The sequence below is a fragment of the Siphateles boraxobius genome, unplaced genomic scaffold (genome assembly GCF_051911475.1).
Source record: "Siphateles boraxobius isolate OS27281-9 unplaced genomic scaffold, OSU_SipBor_1 1, whole genome shotgun sequence".
Lineage (NCBI taxonomy): Eukaryota > Metazoa > Chordata > Actinopteri > Cypriniformes > Leuciscidae > Siphateles > Siphateles boraxobius.
This window is the reverse complement of record NW_027508699.1, coordinates 6,097,596-6,112,799: the sequence shown is the minus strand read 5'-3', so window position 1 is coordinate 6,112,799 and position 15,204 is coordinate 6,097,596. Positions and strand designations below refer to the sequence as shown.

At 39.3% G+C, this 15,204-nt stretch overlaps 1 protein-coding gene across 1 annotated transcript; it reads left to right on the top strand.

The window, feature by feature from the left end:
- Positions 1–11,037: 11,037 nt before the first annotated feature.
- On the top strand, positions 11,038–12,339 carry LOC143707034 (atypical chemokine receptor 2). Its single transcript, XM_077199991.1, has one exon. The coding sequence runs from the start codon at positions 11,054–11,056 to the stop codon at positions 12,137–12,139; it is 1,086 nt and encodes a 361-aa protein (XP_077056106.1). The 5' UTR covers positions 11,038–11,053; the 3' UTR covers positions 12,140–12,339.
- Positions 12,340–15,204: the final 2,865 nt, after the last annotated feature.

The following is a 15,204-nucleotide window of genomic DNA, read 5'->3' as shown; positions in this document are numbered from 1 at the left end:
CATATGCCGGTTAAATTGTCTTGTTTTTCTCTTAATGTAAGGGGGATTCGTGATTTATCTAAACGCAAGGCTTTATTTTTATTTTGTACGTCACAGAAAAGGGATGTTTATTTTTTTCAAGAAACACATTCTTGTTCTGAAGATGAAACCTTTTGGCGCAATCAGTGGGGTAGTGCTAGCAAGGGTTTATTTTGTCATGGTACTAATCACTCCGCTGGAGTTTTGATTTTATTTGACCGTAATTTTAGTGGCTCGATTCTGCAGTCCTTTTCATCTGACAAGGGTAGATGGATAATTGCTGTCATTCTTCTAGGGGATTTTTTCTTTATCTTGGTTAATGTTTATGGTTTTAATAATCATACACAAAATAGCTTATTTTTTCAGGATCTGTCTTCTAAAATTCTTGATTTAAAATGTAAATATCCATCTGCTGCAGTAATAGTTGGAGGAGATTTTAATGAAGCTCCTGACCTATGTCTGGATAGATTTCCGCCAAAACGAGAGTCATGCAGATGTAACACTATTATTAATGATTTTTGTAGAAACCTTTCTCTTTTGGATGCTTACAGGTTTATGCATGATAAAAACTGTTCATATACTTGGTTTAGTAAAGATCTCTCGAGAAAATCGCGTATAGATTACTGGCTTACATCAGACTTTATGTCTTCTTTTATTAGGTCCAGTAGTATCTGTCCTGCTCCCCTCACAGATCATTCTTTTATCGATCTTATTTTATCTGATTCTGGTACTAGTTGTCACAGAAACCCTGGATATTGGAAACTAAATTGTTCTCTACTACATATCCCCTCTTATTGTTTAGGTATTAAGAGCATCATTGAAGATTTTAAAACAAAACCTGGTGTCTCACTAACTTCTAATTGGGAAATGTTTAAATACGAGTGTAGGGAATTCTCTATTCGGTTTAGTAAACAGTTAGCAAAGGCAAAATCTTTAAAATATACCTCTATATTAAACGAAATGAATATAATTTTAGGCAATCAACAGACAAGTGAAGATGATAAAGTAAAACTGCACAACCTTAAAGAAGAATTAAATAACTTGTATGCTGAAAAGGCTAAGGGTGCCTTTATTAGAGCCAGAGTAAAGTGGCTAGAATTCGGAGAAAAAAATTCAGCATATTTTTTTAATTTAGAAAAGAAAAGAGGGAATTCTAAGAAAATATTTTCTCTAAATATTGAGGGCAATTTGGTTACAGATGAAGCTAGAGTTTCTAATTTTGTTTCCAATTTTTATTCACAGCTTTATTCTTCTTCATTTAATCCTCAGTGTGCTGATAGTTTTTTTGAGAGGGTTCAAGCATTCACACCTATTATAAGTGATGGAAATCGGTCGTCGTGTGAGATGGATTTGACTATGGAAGAGTTGGATATGATTATCCAGAAAGCCCCCCTCAATAAAAGCCCTGGTCCAGATGGATTGTCTTTTGAATTTTATAGGACCTTTTGGCAAGACATAAAAAATCTTGTTTTGGAAGTTTTTAAAGATTGTATAAAGAAAGGTGAATTAACTGAGTCCATGAAGCAGGGCTTGATCACTTTAATCCCAAAGCCTAACAAAGATTCTTCATATTTAGATAATTGGCGCCCAATCACTTTACTTAATTCGGATTATAAACTGTTAGCTTCCATTTATGCAAATAGACTGAAACCATGCTTAGAAGAACTTGTCTCAGTTTCCCAATCTGGCTTCATGAAAGGCAGGCATATAGCAAATAACATTCGACTTGTTTTAGATATTTTAGATTATAATGAATTGATCAAGGATAGTGCAATCATTTTATTTTTAGACTTTTATAAGGCCTTTGACACGGTTGAGCATGAGTTTATGTTTGAATCTTTGCGCAAATTTGGTTTTGGCTCTTCCTTTATTAGAATAGTTCAGACTTTTTACAAAAATATTAACAGCAATGTATCTTTGGTGAATGGTGTTTCTCCCCGGTTTACGATTAGCAGGGGCATCAGACAAGGCTGTCCTTTTTCACCTTTTTTGTTTTTATTAGTCACAGAGTTTCTTAATATTTTTATGACTCGCTGTGTAGATGTTCAGGGTATTGTTGTAGCTGAACACACTTTTCTAATTAGTCAACTGGCGGATGACACCTGTCTGTTTTTAAATGATGAGAAACAGGTTCCTGTTATTTTGGAAGCTTTAAAAACATTTTCTAAGGCTTCTGGTCTCACTGTTAATCGAAATAAAAGTGAAATTCTACCTATTCACAGTCTTGAAAAAGATCATATAGAAGGTATTGAGGTAAAAAATAATGTAAGATATTTAGGCATTTTAATAAGTAAATCACCCAAAGATAGAATTTTAGATAATTTTTCACAATGGACAAAAAAATTAAAGAATATCTTCAATTGCTGGCTACAAAGAAATTTAACTATCTATGGTCGTGTCTTGATTTCTAAAGCTGAGGGTATTTCTAGGATTGTTTACCCAGCCTTGTCCTTATATGTCAACCCGAAGACTTGCTCATCTATCGACTCTGTATTATTTAAATTCTTGTGGAAAAATAAAACTGAGTGTGTTAAAAGGATGACTCTGATAAGAAATACTTTGGAGGGAGGTGTGAATGCTTTGGACTTTAGTACTCTCAATCAGGTTTTTAAGATCGGTTGGATTAAACGCTGCCTAAATGCTGATTCTAATCTGTTATGGTTTCACATACCTAAATTTATCTTTGAAAAATGTGTGGGGTTACATTTTATATTATCCTGCGATTTTAAATGCAACAAACTTCCGTTCAAGCTTGCTAATTTTCATAAGCAAGCCTTGGAGGCCTGTAAGCTTGCCTTTTGCCACAATTTTTCCCCTCATAGGAGTATTTTATGGAACAATCAGAATGTGCTGCGTGGAAAAAAATCTATCTTTATTAAGGATTGGGTTGACAAAGGTGTTATTTTTGTTTTGGATTTATTAAAGGAGGATGGCAGCTTTTATTCCTACAATGAATTTATCAACCTTTTTGGAGTGGATTCCACACCTAAAGTTTATAACTGGGTTATTAATTCTATTTCACCTAAACTTTTGCACTTGGTTAGGTCATACTGTAGCTACAGAGTATCCGTTTGTGAAATGCCCCAGTTGTCTATTGGAGGTTTGGAGCTTTCCAATGTCAAATGTAACAATTTCTGGATTAGAAGATCTCTTATTAGGAAGATCAGCTGTCATCCCAAAGCTTTTTTCAAATGGAAATTAAATTATCCTTCTCTTTCTATTATTAATATATGGACTGGCATTAATAAGTTTCTGTTACCTAACAAGTGGAAAGAGCTTCACTTTAAAATTCTGCATAATTACTATCCCTGTAACTCTCTTCTTTCTAAATTTAAGTTGGACATCTCTTCACACTGCACATTCTGTTACTCTAATCTTGAAACAATACCACATTTGTTTTTTGAATGTGATTATTCAAGGGAGTTTTGGAGGAAGGTAGCTTGGCTTATTTTTTCTGCTTATTACAAACTCTTTACTTTTGAAGTTACAAATGTGTTGTTTTTGATTTGGGACTCCGGGTCAAAGGAGATGGATGACAGATTAAAACTGCTTACTTTATGTGGCGAGTTTCATCTTCACAAGTGTAAGGTAACTGATTCTAAGCCCAATTTTAGACTTTTTTGTGTTGATTTAAAATTATTTTATGACTCTCTTTGTTTATCAGCTAATAAGAAAGCTGCTAAAACTTCTTTGTTGCTTAAAGAAATTGTGGTTTCATTATAAATTATCTCCTGTTTTTCGGAAGATTACTTTTTTTAATTTTTTTTTTTATTTTTTTTTTTTTATTATACTTGTATAATTTTTTGGTTGTGTAGTTTCTATGATTGGTTTGTGAATTATAATTTTATGTATATATATATATATATAGATATAGATATAGATATATAGATATATTTATTTTTATTATTTTTTATCACGTATAAACTATCCCTTATCTACTGCCTTGCTTTACTTTGAGTTTTATAACTTGTTTTTATTTTTACTTTTTGTGCTTGATACTTGTATCCCCTGTGCTTTTTGTTTAATAAAAAAAAAAAAAAAAAAAAAAAAAAAAAAAAAAAAACTTTACCGAGATGCTGCGGTCAGAGCGGCTCAGCGGGAAACCCCTTTTTTGTAAACAATCAGTCTAACTTCCGGGAGTTTTTTTTATAAGATTAGCCTATGAGTCAAACATTGCACTTAAATACACATCAATAAATATATAAATACTGCACGTAAATTATTATTATTAAAATAATTTATTAAATGCAAATTGGATGGAGGGGGGGGGGGGCACAGGAGCTCTCTAGGCGGGCCCGGCCCCCTAAGGCCCACCCATAGCGCCGGCCTTGGGTGGAATACACATAATATGGCAGGACTTTTACTTTCTGACCCCTGGACTTTACACCTCTGTATTTAAGTACTATTTCAGTAATTTACTTTTGTTGAATCCTCTGTTGACCTGTTATGATTAAATGCACAATACAACGAACTGTATTTGAGTTCTACCTGTTGAAAATAGTATATAAAAGTTTAAAGGATATGTGTTTAGAGTTGAAAAAAAAAAGAATAATCATGAAGTAAGCTTTATAATTATGACATTAAACCTTTTCAAAAATGTACCCACACTTTGAATATCAAGTAGCCTATAGGCTGTTTAATTCAATTCAAATTATTTCTATATCACTTTTCAATATTTTGCATGGTTGCAAAGCAGAGATATATCAAAGCATTCCGTATATCTATATACATATAGAAAGTAGTTACAAAAGTAGCCTAAATATATGTAATTATGGCAAATAAAGAAAACAACATATGGTCAGTTTGAAATGGGGACAGAAATTCAAGTACCTGATAAGAAGTTTTATTACTTTAATGTATTCCTAATACACTTCAATGTACCTACTGTAATACACTTTTCCGATTAATGGTACTTTAATAGCTTGCACTTTGAAATGTAGATTGAAATGTCAAAATATAATGAATTATTAAACAAATTATTAAAATGATCCTGACTAGTCCTTAAAAATTACACACAAAGTTATGTCACACAAATTCACAAACATTAACTGGATAAAAAGTAACAACGTAAAATGTATTAAAATAATTTCAATACATGCGTCACATTTAAATCCGCTGCGTAATGCGAGACCGTTAAACCTGTCATGTATTATCTGTACATGTTGTAGTGTAATTGTGTGAACGCTGTGAGGCGCTATGCATCACCATTTTGAGTTAGACAGACATACAAGTAAAGAGAGTTCAGTTCAACCACATGTGGTTTCCTGTCTTCAATACATTACATGGTGTCAGAAGTGGTTAAAATTATAAGTTATGGATCACCTGAAGCCCCTGGGAGTTCTGTGCTTAGAAGGAAACCAAGCCGAAAACTGGAGAGGTTGGATCCAGCGATTTGAACTGTATCTTATCGCGAGTGGAATCTCAGAGAAGTCGGAAAAAATAAAGTGTGCCACTTTTCTGCACGTCGCAGGAGACGATGCAATCAAGGTATTCAACACGTTAACATTTGATGATGATGTTGACGACTTCGAGACATTAAAAGAGCTGTTTGCCAAATACTGCGAACCACGAAAAAACCTGACATACCTGAGACATTTGTTCTTTATTAGAGCACAAGGCCAAACAGAGTCGATTGATGCTTATGTGACAGACTTAAAGAATAAAGCGAAGGATTGTGAATTTTGAGAACTTACCGAGTCACTGATAAGGGACCGAATTGTTTGTGGGATAACTAATGACCAGATCAGAGGCAGGTTGTTACGGGAACCCGATTTAACCCTGCGTAAGTCAGTGGATATTTGCCGTGCCACTGAAGTGAGTCAAAACCAATTAAAATCACTGCAAGAAGAAATTGAAATCCCAGTGCACAAAATTCACAAACAGAAGAATGTGAAAAAGGGAAAAGAATTTATTCAGCCAAAGAGGTCATTAGGAGAATGCACGAGATGTGGATACAAACACGAACCAAAAAAATGCCCTGCATACGGACAGATATGCAAAGCCTGCCACAAAAAGAATCATTATGCAAAGAAGTGCATGACTCGTGCACAAACAGAAACAACAAAGAATTCATGGAATCGATCAAGACGATGAAATGTTTCTTGGAGCCATTGAGATGGAGACTGAAATGTATCAAATCAGTGATGAACTGAAAATGAAAGAACTAACTGGAGTACAACAGTGGACTGAAAACCTCAAGGTAAACAACCAGAAGCTGGTTGTAAAGTTAGATACAGGTGCAGACTGTAATGTCATATCAGTGCGAGACCTGGATGCATTAAAGGTTGACAGAAATGACATAAGAAAATCAGGATGTAAACTAGTGACGTATTCAGGCCACAAGATGTCGCCCTTGGGTCAGCAACGCCTGCAATGCCAGTACAAAGACAAGCTGTACACTCTTGAATTTCAGGTCATAGAGAAAAATGCCTGTGCAATTCTGGGAAGAGAATCATGCAACATTTTGGGAGTGATAAAAAGGATATATGAAACAACAAGAGACACATCAAAAGATATTCTGAGTGAATTTGAAGATTTGTTTACAGGACTGGGTTGTGTTCCAGGGGGTCCATCACCAGACAAATGGACACCAGACAAAGCCTGAGGTCATGCCAGTGATTCATGCACCCAGGAAAGTTCCAGTGGCCTTGAAAAAAGACATTGAAAGAGAACTGAAACGTATGGAAGAGATGGGTGTCATAAAAAAACAGACTGAGCCCACAGAATGGGTAAATAGTATGGTGACAATAGTAAAACCCAACAAGATTAGGATCTGTATAGACCCTCAAGATCTAAACAGAGCAATACGAAGAGAACATTATCCTCTTAAAACGCTTGAGGAAGTTGTCGCAGAAATGCCCAGAGCCAAGATATTCTCTGTGGTGGATGCAAATCAGGGATTTTGGCAGATCCGGCTGGATGATGACAGTTCTAAACTCTGTACATTTAACACGCCCTTGGGAGGTACAGTTTCACAAGGCTCCCTTTTGGGATTTCATCAGCTCCAGAGGTGTTCCAAAGGTGTTTGTCTCAGCATCTGGAAGGAATGGAAGGAGTAGTTAATGTAATGGATGACATTCTGGTGTGGGGAGAAGACAAAGAATCACACGACTGCAGACTGAGGAAAACTGAGAAGCATAAACCTGAAACTGAACAGAAACAAATGCAAGATTGGCCTAAGTGAAATCAGCTACATAGGTCACGTGCTGAGCAAAGACGGACTGAAACCTGACAATGAAAAAGTAAGAGCTATTCTTGAGATGCCGGAGCCACAGGACAAGTCAGCCCTGCAGAGGTTCTTAGGCATGTTGCAGTACTTAGCAAAGTTCATCCCAAATCTTTCAGAAGTGACTGCACCTCTCAGAAAGCTGCTGGAAGTAGAAACACTCTGGCATTGGGAGAGTGAACAACAAGACAGCTACAATCCTCTGAAAGTGCTAGTGAGTACAGCACCCGTGTTGAAATTTTATGATGTGAGCCAGCCAGTTACATTATCTGTGGATGCAAGCTCAGAAGGTCTAGGAGCTGTGATTCTTCAGGAGGGACAGCCAGTAGCGTACGGCTCGAGAGCACTAACAGATTGTGAAAAAAACTATGCACAAATTGAAAAAGAGCTGTTAGCAATTGTGCATGGCTGTGAAAAATTCCACCAATATCTGTATGGACGCTGCATTCAGGTTGAGTCCGACCACAAGCCATTGGAGATCATTTTAAAGAAGCCACTCCATAAAGCTCTATCCAGACTTCAGAAAATGATGATGAGACTGCAAAAGTATAGCCTGATGGTGTTCCAGGAAAGGAGTTGCACATTGCGGATGCATTGAGCATAGCGCATCTTCAAGAGCATTGCACTCAGGACAGCAGAGAAGAGGAAGAAATAGAAGTAAGTTTTATACTTCACCAATTACCTGTTTCAAAGGAAAAAAGAGAACAGTTTCAGTCAGCAACTTTAGAGGATGAAGAACTGAGATTAGTCAGAGAAGCGGTTCAGTCAGGGTGGCCAAACTCAAGAAGCCAAGTACAAAAATCTATACAGCAGTACTGGACTTTTAGAGAGGAACTGAGTTACACAGATGGACTGTTGTTCAAAAATGGTAAACTAGTAGTCCCAAACAAAATGCGAGATGAAATGCTTGAAAGAGTCCATGAAGCACACATGGGTATCGTAAAGTGCAAGGAAAGAGCAAGAGACGTCTTGTTCTGGCCAGGGATGGCAAAGCAAATTGAAGATATTGTCAGTAAATGTGACATCTGCAATAAGTACAGAAACAGCAATTCCAGAGAGCCACTTGTGTCACATCCTGTACCAGAAAGAGCATGGTCAAAGCTTGGAATGGATTTGTTTCACTTCAGAGATGCTGATTACCTCCTCTGTGTGGACTACTTTTCCAAGTACCCCGAAATCGCTAAGTTAAATGATATGGCAAGCAAGCAAATACTTGCGGGTCTCTAATCAATGTTCGCCAGACACGGAGTGCCAGATGAACTCTTTTCAGATAATGGTAGACAGTTTGTAAGTGCTGAAATGCAAGTGTTTGCAGCCAGCTGGGAGTTCATTCATACTACCTCAAGTCCTGGATTTCCACAGTCAAACGGTCAGGCAGAGAGGGCAGTGCAAACAATAAAAAATCTGCTGAAAAAAGCACAAGACAGTAACAGAGACCCGTACATTGCTCTCCTGGAGTATAGAAACACACCGTTGAGTAGAATAGGCCTTTCCCCTGCACAGTTACTCATGGGAAGAAGACTGAAGTCAAAGAATCCAGTGTCAAAGAAACTGCTGATGCCCAAGGTTTTCAGACAGGTCCGTAACAGACTGAGTAACAGGCAAGTCAAGCAAAAGCAATACTTTGATCGTGGGACAAGAAAGCTACCTGAATTGTAGAAAAATGAAAGAGTGAGAATTAGACAGGATAGCAAATTGCAACCTGCAGTGGTTCTCGACAAACTTCCACAACCAAGATCTTACATTGTTCAAACACCAGACAGTCGCATCTTCAGAAGAAATAGAAGAGGTTTTCTGAAAACAAAGGAGACAATGTGTCCTTCACCTCAAACTGAAGCTGTGGAAGACTTACCTGTTCCTTCACCAGATTTTGAGCTGAATTTAGAGCAGGAACACAATGTGGACGATAACGCCAGTGCAGGTTGTTCGTCTTCTGTGAATGCCAAGAGTTCACCTGTAAGAATTGGTCAATTTCATGCAGTGAGTAATGAGAGACTGTCAAGATTTGGTAGACCTATCAGAGTGCCTAGTAGGTATCGGGAATAATACAGTTTGGTACCAAGTCCTGCGAGTAGCTTAAGTTTATTGTTGTGTGCTAGTTATGTTAATGAAAAAAAAAAGGAGATGTCATATGTGTACATGTTGTAGTGTAATTGTGTGAACGCTGTGAGGTGCTATGCGTCACCATTTTGAGTTAGACAGACATACAAGTAAAGAGAGTTCAGTTCAACCACATGTGGTTCCCTGTCTTCAATACATTACAAACCGCCTAATCTTTTTATGGCGTTTTACATCAGGAACAGTTCTGCAGAACATTGAGATTCGAAGCACACCGAGACAATCGGCAGATGGTTGGTTTTATTCCATCTGCACGCACTGAAACACAAGCAGTTCTGCACGTTCACATTTTGCCACCAACAAACGGAAGTGAAATCTAATTTTAAGGCGGTTAATGCAATTGCTTCCTGCAGCTTTAATGAAAGATCATGTCAGGAAAAGGAAGCAAAACATTCTGCTGATGATATTTAATGTTGTTTCTGCTGGTTTTATTTCTTTAACAGCTTCAAGTTTAATGTACTTTCGTGTTCTAAACATTTCGCGTTTATTTTCACGCACCACTTATTGTATTCACGCACCACCGCCTATATTGAGACTTTTCTCTGATGTTCTCTGGATATGCGAGTTACTGGTATACTGGGTATGTCTGTAAAATGTCAGAAGGCAAATTCTTAAGCTGTGCCATTATTTAGAAAGGTTACTTTATTGTATTTGAATCACAAAATAATGATGCCATTAGCAAACTTCAAGTTTACTCAGCCCATTCTCATCCCTAGGCGTCATGAAACTGACGCCTTAGGAATCATTTTGACCATGCTTCAATATTCGACGCTTTAGGCACCCTTTAGCGTCAGTTACATGACGCGATCCTAGGGCGTCATCTTACTGACGCTTTACCTTTAACGTCAGTTAGATGACGCTATCTAATCCTAACCCTACCCCAGACCTAAACCTACCCGCGTCATCTAACTGACGCTTAGGTAAAGCGTCAGTAAGATGACGCCCTAGGATCGCGTCATGTAACTGACGCTAAAGGGTGCCTAAAGCGTCGAATATTGAAGCATGGTCAAAATTGTCATTTTAGTGACGCCTTGGGGTGAGAATGCGTTGGTTTACTTGGAATGCAATGTGTTTTAAAAGCAATAAAAGTTTGTTGTCAGTATAATATTAATGTATGTTCAACACTCTTGCAGTGTAATTGAAAAGAATATTAAATACAACTTTCGTTGAATAAATGCATTTGTACAAATGTAAATGTAATGTAAATGTAAAATGTAAATATAAAATGCATTTAGTACAAAATTAGTACAAAACAGACTTTAAATATTTATAGTATTTATAGTGGGCCACAAATACATTTAGTTATACTAAAGCACAAATTGTGCTTAAGTATACTATTTTTTTCATTAGAGTGAACACACCAGAAAAACAAAATTACTGTTGCATTTAATGTGTGTTTGTCAGTGATATGCCCATATCCTGCTCCTCCCAAGCAAGTTTCCTCTCTTATTGTTGATATAGTCTGCTCTAAAAAAATGTACTTTAAAAACTGCACACTACGTCTCAGATGCATTGTGTTAGTATTAGCATTCCAAGGATATTTTCCATGCTTACGGCTGTTGGATTTAGAGACTGGGATTTTCCTGAAGAATGAAATTGAACACTTTTATGGGCAAGTATCCTGAGTGCCGTACTTATGTGAAAGTACTCTTAAGTTAAAGGGATTTTCTGACTTAGAATTGATTTCAAACCATGGATGTTTTAAACTCAGAGGACAGCAGCAATTATGAGGACTATTATAATGCAGAAGGACATGAAGAATATGGACTCTGCAAGAAGACACATCTAAAGGAATTCAGCAATGTGTTTCTACCTATATTCTACTCCATTACCTGTGCACTGAGCATTATTGCTAATTTAACCCTCCTAAAATTGTTCATCAAATACAAAACTCTGAGGAAGGTGTTGCCTCTGCACATGGTCATATCGGATTTTATTTTTACACTGAGCCTTCCATTTTGGGCAGTATATGCCAGCAGTGAATGGATCTTTGGTGATCAAAGCTGTAAGGCAATCACATTGGTTTACATGGTGAGTTTGTATAGCAGCAATCTCTTTGTTGCTAGTCAGAGCTTGCAAAGATTTATGGACATTGCATGTGTTGTTTCTACCATTAGGATCTTCAACAGTCCAAAGAGAAATACTATTATGTGCATTTTGGTGTGGCTTTTATCAGTTTTGGCTGCGGCTGTTCATGTCAGCTTTGTTGAGACTCAAAAGGTCCATGAACAGAACATTTGCACTTTCAATTTCCACAATAAAGTTGGCTGGAAAATCTATGTAAGATTTCAGATGAACATACTTGGGTTTGTCATACCATTTTTGGTACTCATATTTTGTTCAATCAGACTACCATGTGTTTCTGTGGTAAGGAACACATTCCAGATGTTTAAATATGAAATTGGATTCACTGTCATGTTTTTTCTCCTCTGGTTCCCCTACAGTGTTGTAATTTTCTTGCATGCTTTGCAAGACCTTCACATTTTTTATACATGTTCCACTAACATACACTTAGATTTTGCTATTCAGGTTACAGAATGTATTGCTTTCATGCATGTTTTCATAAATCCTCTTTTGCATATATTTTTAAACAAAAATGTCTGGAAACGATTAAGAAATGCTTCCAAAACTCCAAGGGAGTATCTGCTTGAGGAATGCAACAGTTCATCAAAAATGTCCAGTCCGGATGGTGCTATAGAGTCAGTTCAGCATTATCAAGCCCATGACCTGAGCTTTTGTGCAGAACAACCTAATAACTTACTACCAGAGTTAATGTAAAAGCTTGTGAAAAAAGATGTTTACTATGTGTATTTCAGTTTAATAATTATACCAACACAGATTCCACTCCTACTCACTATATGGTTTATTTTTGCATATAATTATATATAAATATATACTTTTTGCAGTTTATATGTTTATATTAGCTTGGTTTTATATAATTTTTTAATGAAAAAATTTGTTGAAGTTAGTTGAGTTTCTTTCCACAAGCAATGGCTGATTCAGCAGAAATAAAACCAAACTCAAAATAATGTTTGTGTGTGTGTTGTGTGTGTGTGTGTGTGTGTGTGTGTGTGTGTGTGTGTGTGTGTGTGTGTGTGTGTGTGTGTGTGTGTGTGTGTGTGTGTGTGTGTGTGTCTTTAAGATTAAACCCTGTGAGGTGGGGGAAAACACTATCAGCATTTTGTTGTCAAGCTAAAATGCTTATGTAATTAACAAGTTTTTCTGCAAAACACTAACATTGACAATGTAAAATACAATGTTTTCAACAGATTTTGAGATATGCTGAATCAGTTCAGCAAGTGGCCTTTCCCCAACATTCTTATCATAAAGATTACGGTAGCCTTGACCTTTCACATTTTGGAATAAAAATTTACTCTGCTAGAAGCATAATTAAACAAAGCTCAATTATTCTTTTGTTTTCTTTTATTTTCAAGAACTTTAAGTTTGGATTGTTGGATAGTTATATTATGCAACACACTGGTATTTTGTTATATATTTTATAAATTTGTACAGTCTTTACCAGGATTATTTTTTTTATAAATTATTTTTTTTGACTTACAAATAAAACACCATTTTAAATTCTATATTTTTTTCCTCCAGAAATGACAATGTTTGTGGTTCATTCCTTGTTTGTGGTTTAAAAGTCATGTCTCTCATGGCAAAAAAAAAAAAATTGTATCTATAATGCAAAGTTCAAGGCCTATTTAAATGGTTGCTCTCAAACTTATGGAGGCAATCACTAGGGCCTTCATCAAGTTGAATGGCTAAGTCAGAAAGAGTATTTCTTGCCTAGATGTACAGTATCCAAATAGTGTATTTTTGAGGAGGTCGAATTTTTATAATTGTAAATTCCTTTTAGCAAATGTTTAGGTTTAAAAAAAACTACAGAGGTCTAAAAAAGATGTGTTACTTACAACACCCTCGTCACACAGCCCTTTGACCATATTGCGGTTTTAGGGAGTGAGCATATGGCCCCCTGTGGCGAGGGGGGCGTGGTTCAGCGGACTCTGTAGCAGGAGAGCGAGGGCGGAGCCGAGCGGTGAGTAAGTGGGTCAAGTTCAAATGACGAACACCTGTTTGTGATTTCAGTAATTGGCGTGAGGAGACCGCATATAAGCGGGCTGTGCTGATAACGGAGGGGAGAGAGAGACTGGAAGCTCGTGCACGCTGACGGTCGGGACGAAACGTCTATTAAGCTGTTAACAGTGGAAAGAGTGCTGCCTCGTTGGATGTTTATGAAGCTGTGAACAGCGGGAAGAGTATTGCCTTACATGTGCAAATTGACTGTTTTTGTTTTGAGTTAATTTTGAGAGCGCAAGAAAGCGCTGTGCAAAGAGGACCTTTAATAAAGTGCACGAGCTCCACTACTTGCCGACCCCGAGTCTCCTTCCATCACCCACACACGAACCCTGAGTTACATCACACTGGTGCCGAAACCCGGGATGGAAGGAGAGGCCGCCGCCAGAACCACTCTGTCAACGCCATTTGCGGACATCATCAACGCGCTCGCGGGACTCCACCAACAACACCAGGAGGCTCTGCTGAAGATGGAGGATCAGCAACAGCGCCGTTTCGAGGCACTCCTCCAGACCCAGCATGAGGACCGCGAGCAGTTCCGGAGCTGGCTAGACCAGGAGGCTCGGGCGTCTCCTTTGTCGGCCCCGGCCACGGCCCTTCCCCTCCACAAGATGGGTCCACAGGACGACCCGGAGGCGTTCCTGGACCTCTTTGAGAAGTCGGCCGAGGCCGGGCGCTGGCCGCCCGCGGACTGGCCCATGCGTCTGATCCCGCTGCTCTCGGGCGAGGCGCAGATCGCCGCCCAGCAGCTGCCAGTCCGCAACCTCCTGGTCTATGAAGACCTGAAACGCGCCATTCTTCAGCGGGTCGGCCGGTCCCCGGAGCAGAGTCGTCAGCAGTTCCGCTCCATGGAGTTCGGGGAATCCGGCCGGCCCTTTATCTTTGCGCAACAGCTCCGGGACGCGTGCCGCAGATGGCTGATGGCCGAGGCCCGCGACGTCGATGGAGTCATCGAGGTGGTGGTACTGGAACAGTTCATCGCCCGTCTGCCAAAGAAGACCGCACAGTGGGTCCAGTGCCACCGCCCGACGTCGCTGGACCAGGCCATCCAATTGGCAGAGGACCAGCTGGTGGCGTGCCCAGGGGTCGGCGAACCCCTACCGACATCTCTCTCTCTCTCTCTCCCTTCTCCCTCTCTCTCTCTCTCTCGCCCTGTCCCTGCTCCCAGGTCCCGAGGTGGCTTTCCACCACGCCCGGCGCCCCGCTGGAGGACCAGCCCTGCAGCTGATCCGGCCCCTGCATCACGTGCGCCGCCCCGGGGAACCCCATCGATGGTTGGCGGTCCGCCAACCCCGGCCCCTGCAGTCTCCTCACGTCAATCACCTGACCCACTTCCCGCCACTGGGATGGCGGGGAGGCCTGGGCCGGCCTGCTGGCGTTGCGGGGACCCTGGGCACTTCGTGGATAGGTGCCCGGTGATGGAGGTCGGAACGCTGGTCAGGGTCCCCGACGCGCCACAGGTTGCCCCCGATCAAGCTGGGTTGTACCAGATACCAGTAAGTGTAAAGGGGGGTACCTATCAAGCTTTGGTGGATTCAGGTTGTAACCAGACCTCCATCCATCAAAGTTTGATTCATCCAGTGACATTGGATAGGAGCCGCGTGGTTAAGGTGCGGTGTGTGCACGGTGAGGTGGTGGGTTACCCCTTAGTGCCAGTCACTATCCAATTTCGGGGGAAAAAGCATAGTGTAGAGGTGGCAGTTAACCAGCACCTCCAGCACCCGTTGATTTTGGGAACCAATTGGCCGGGGTTTAAAACACTATTG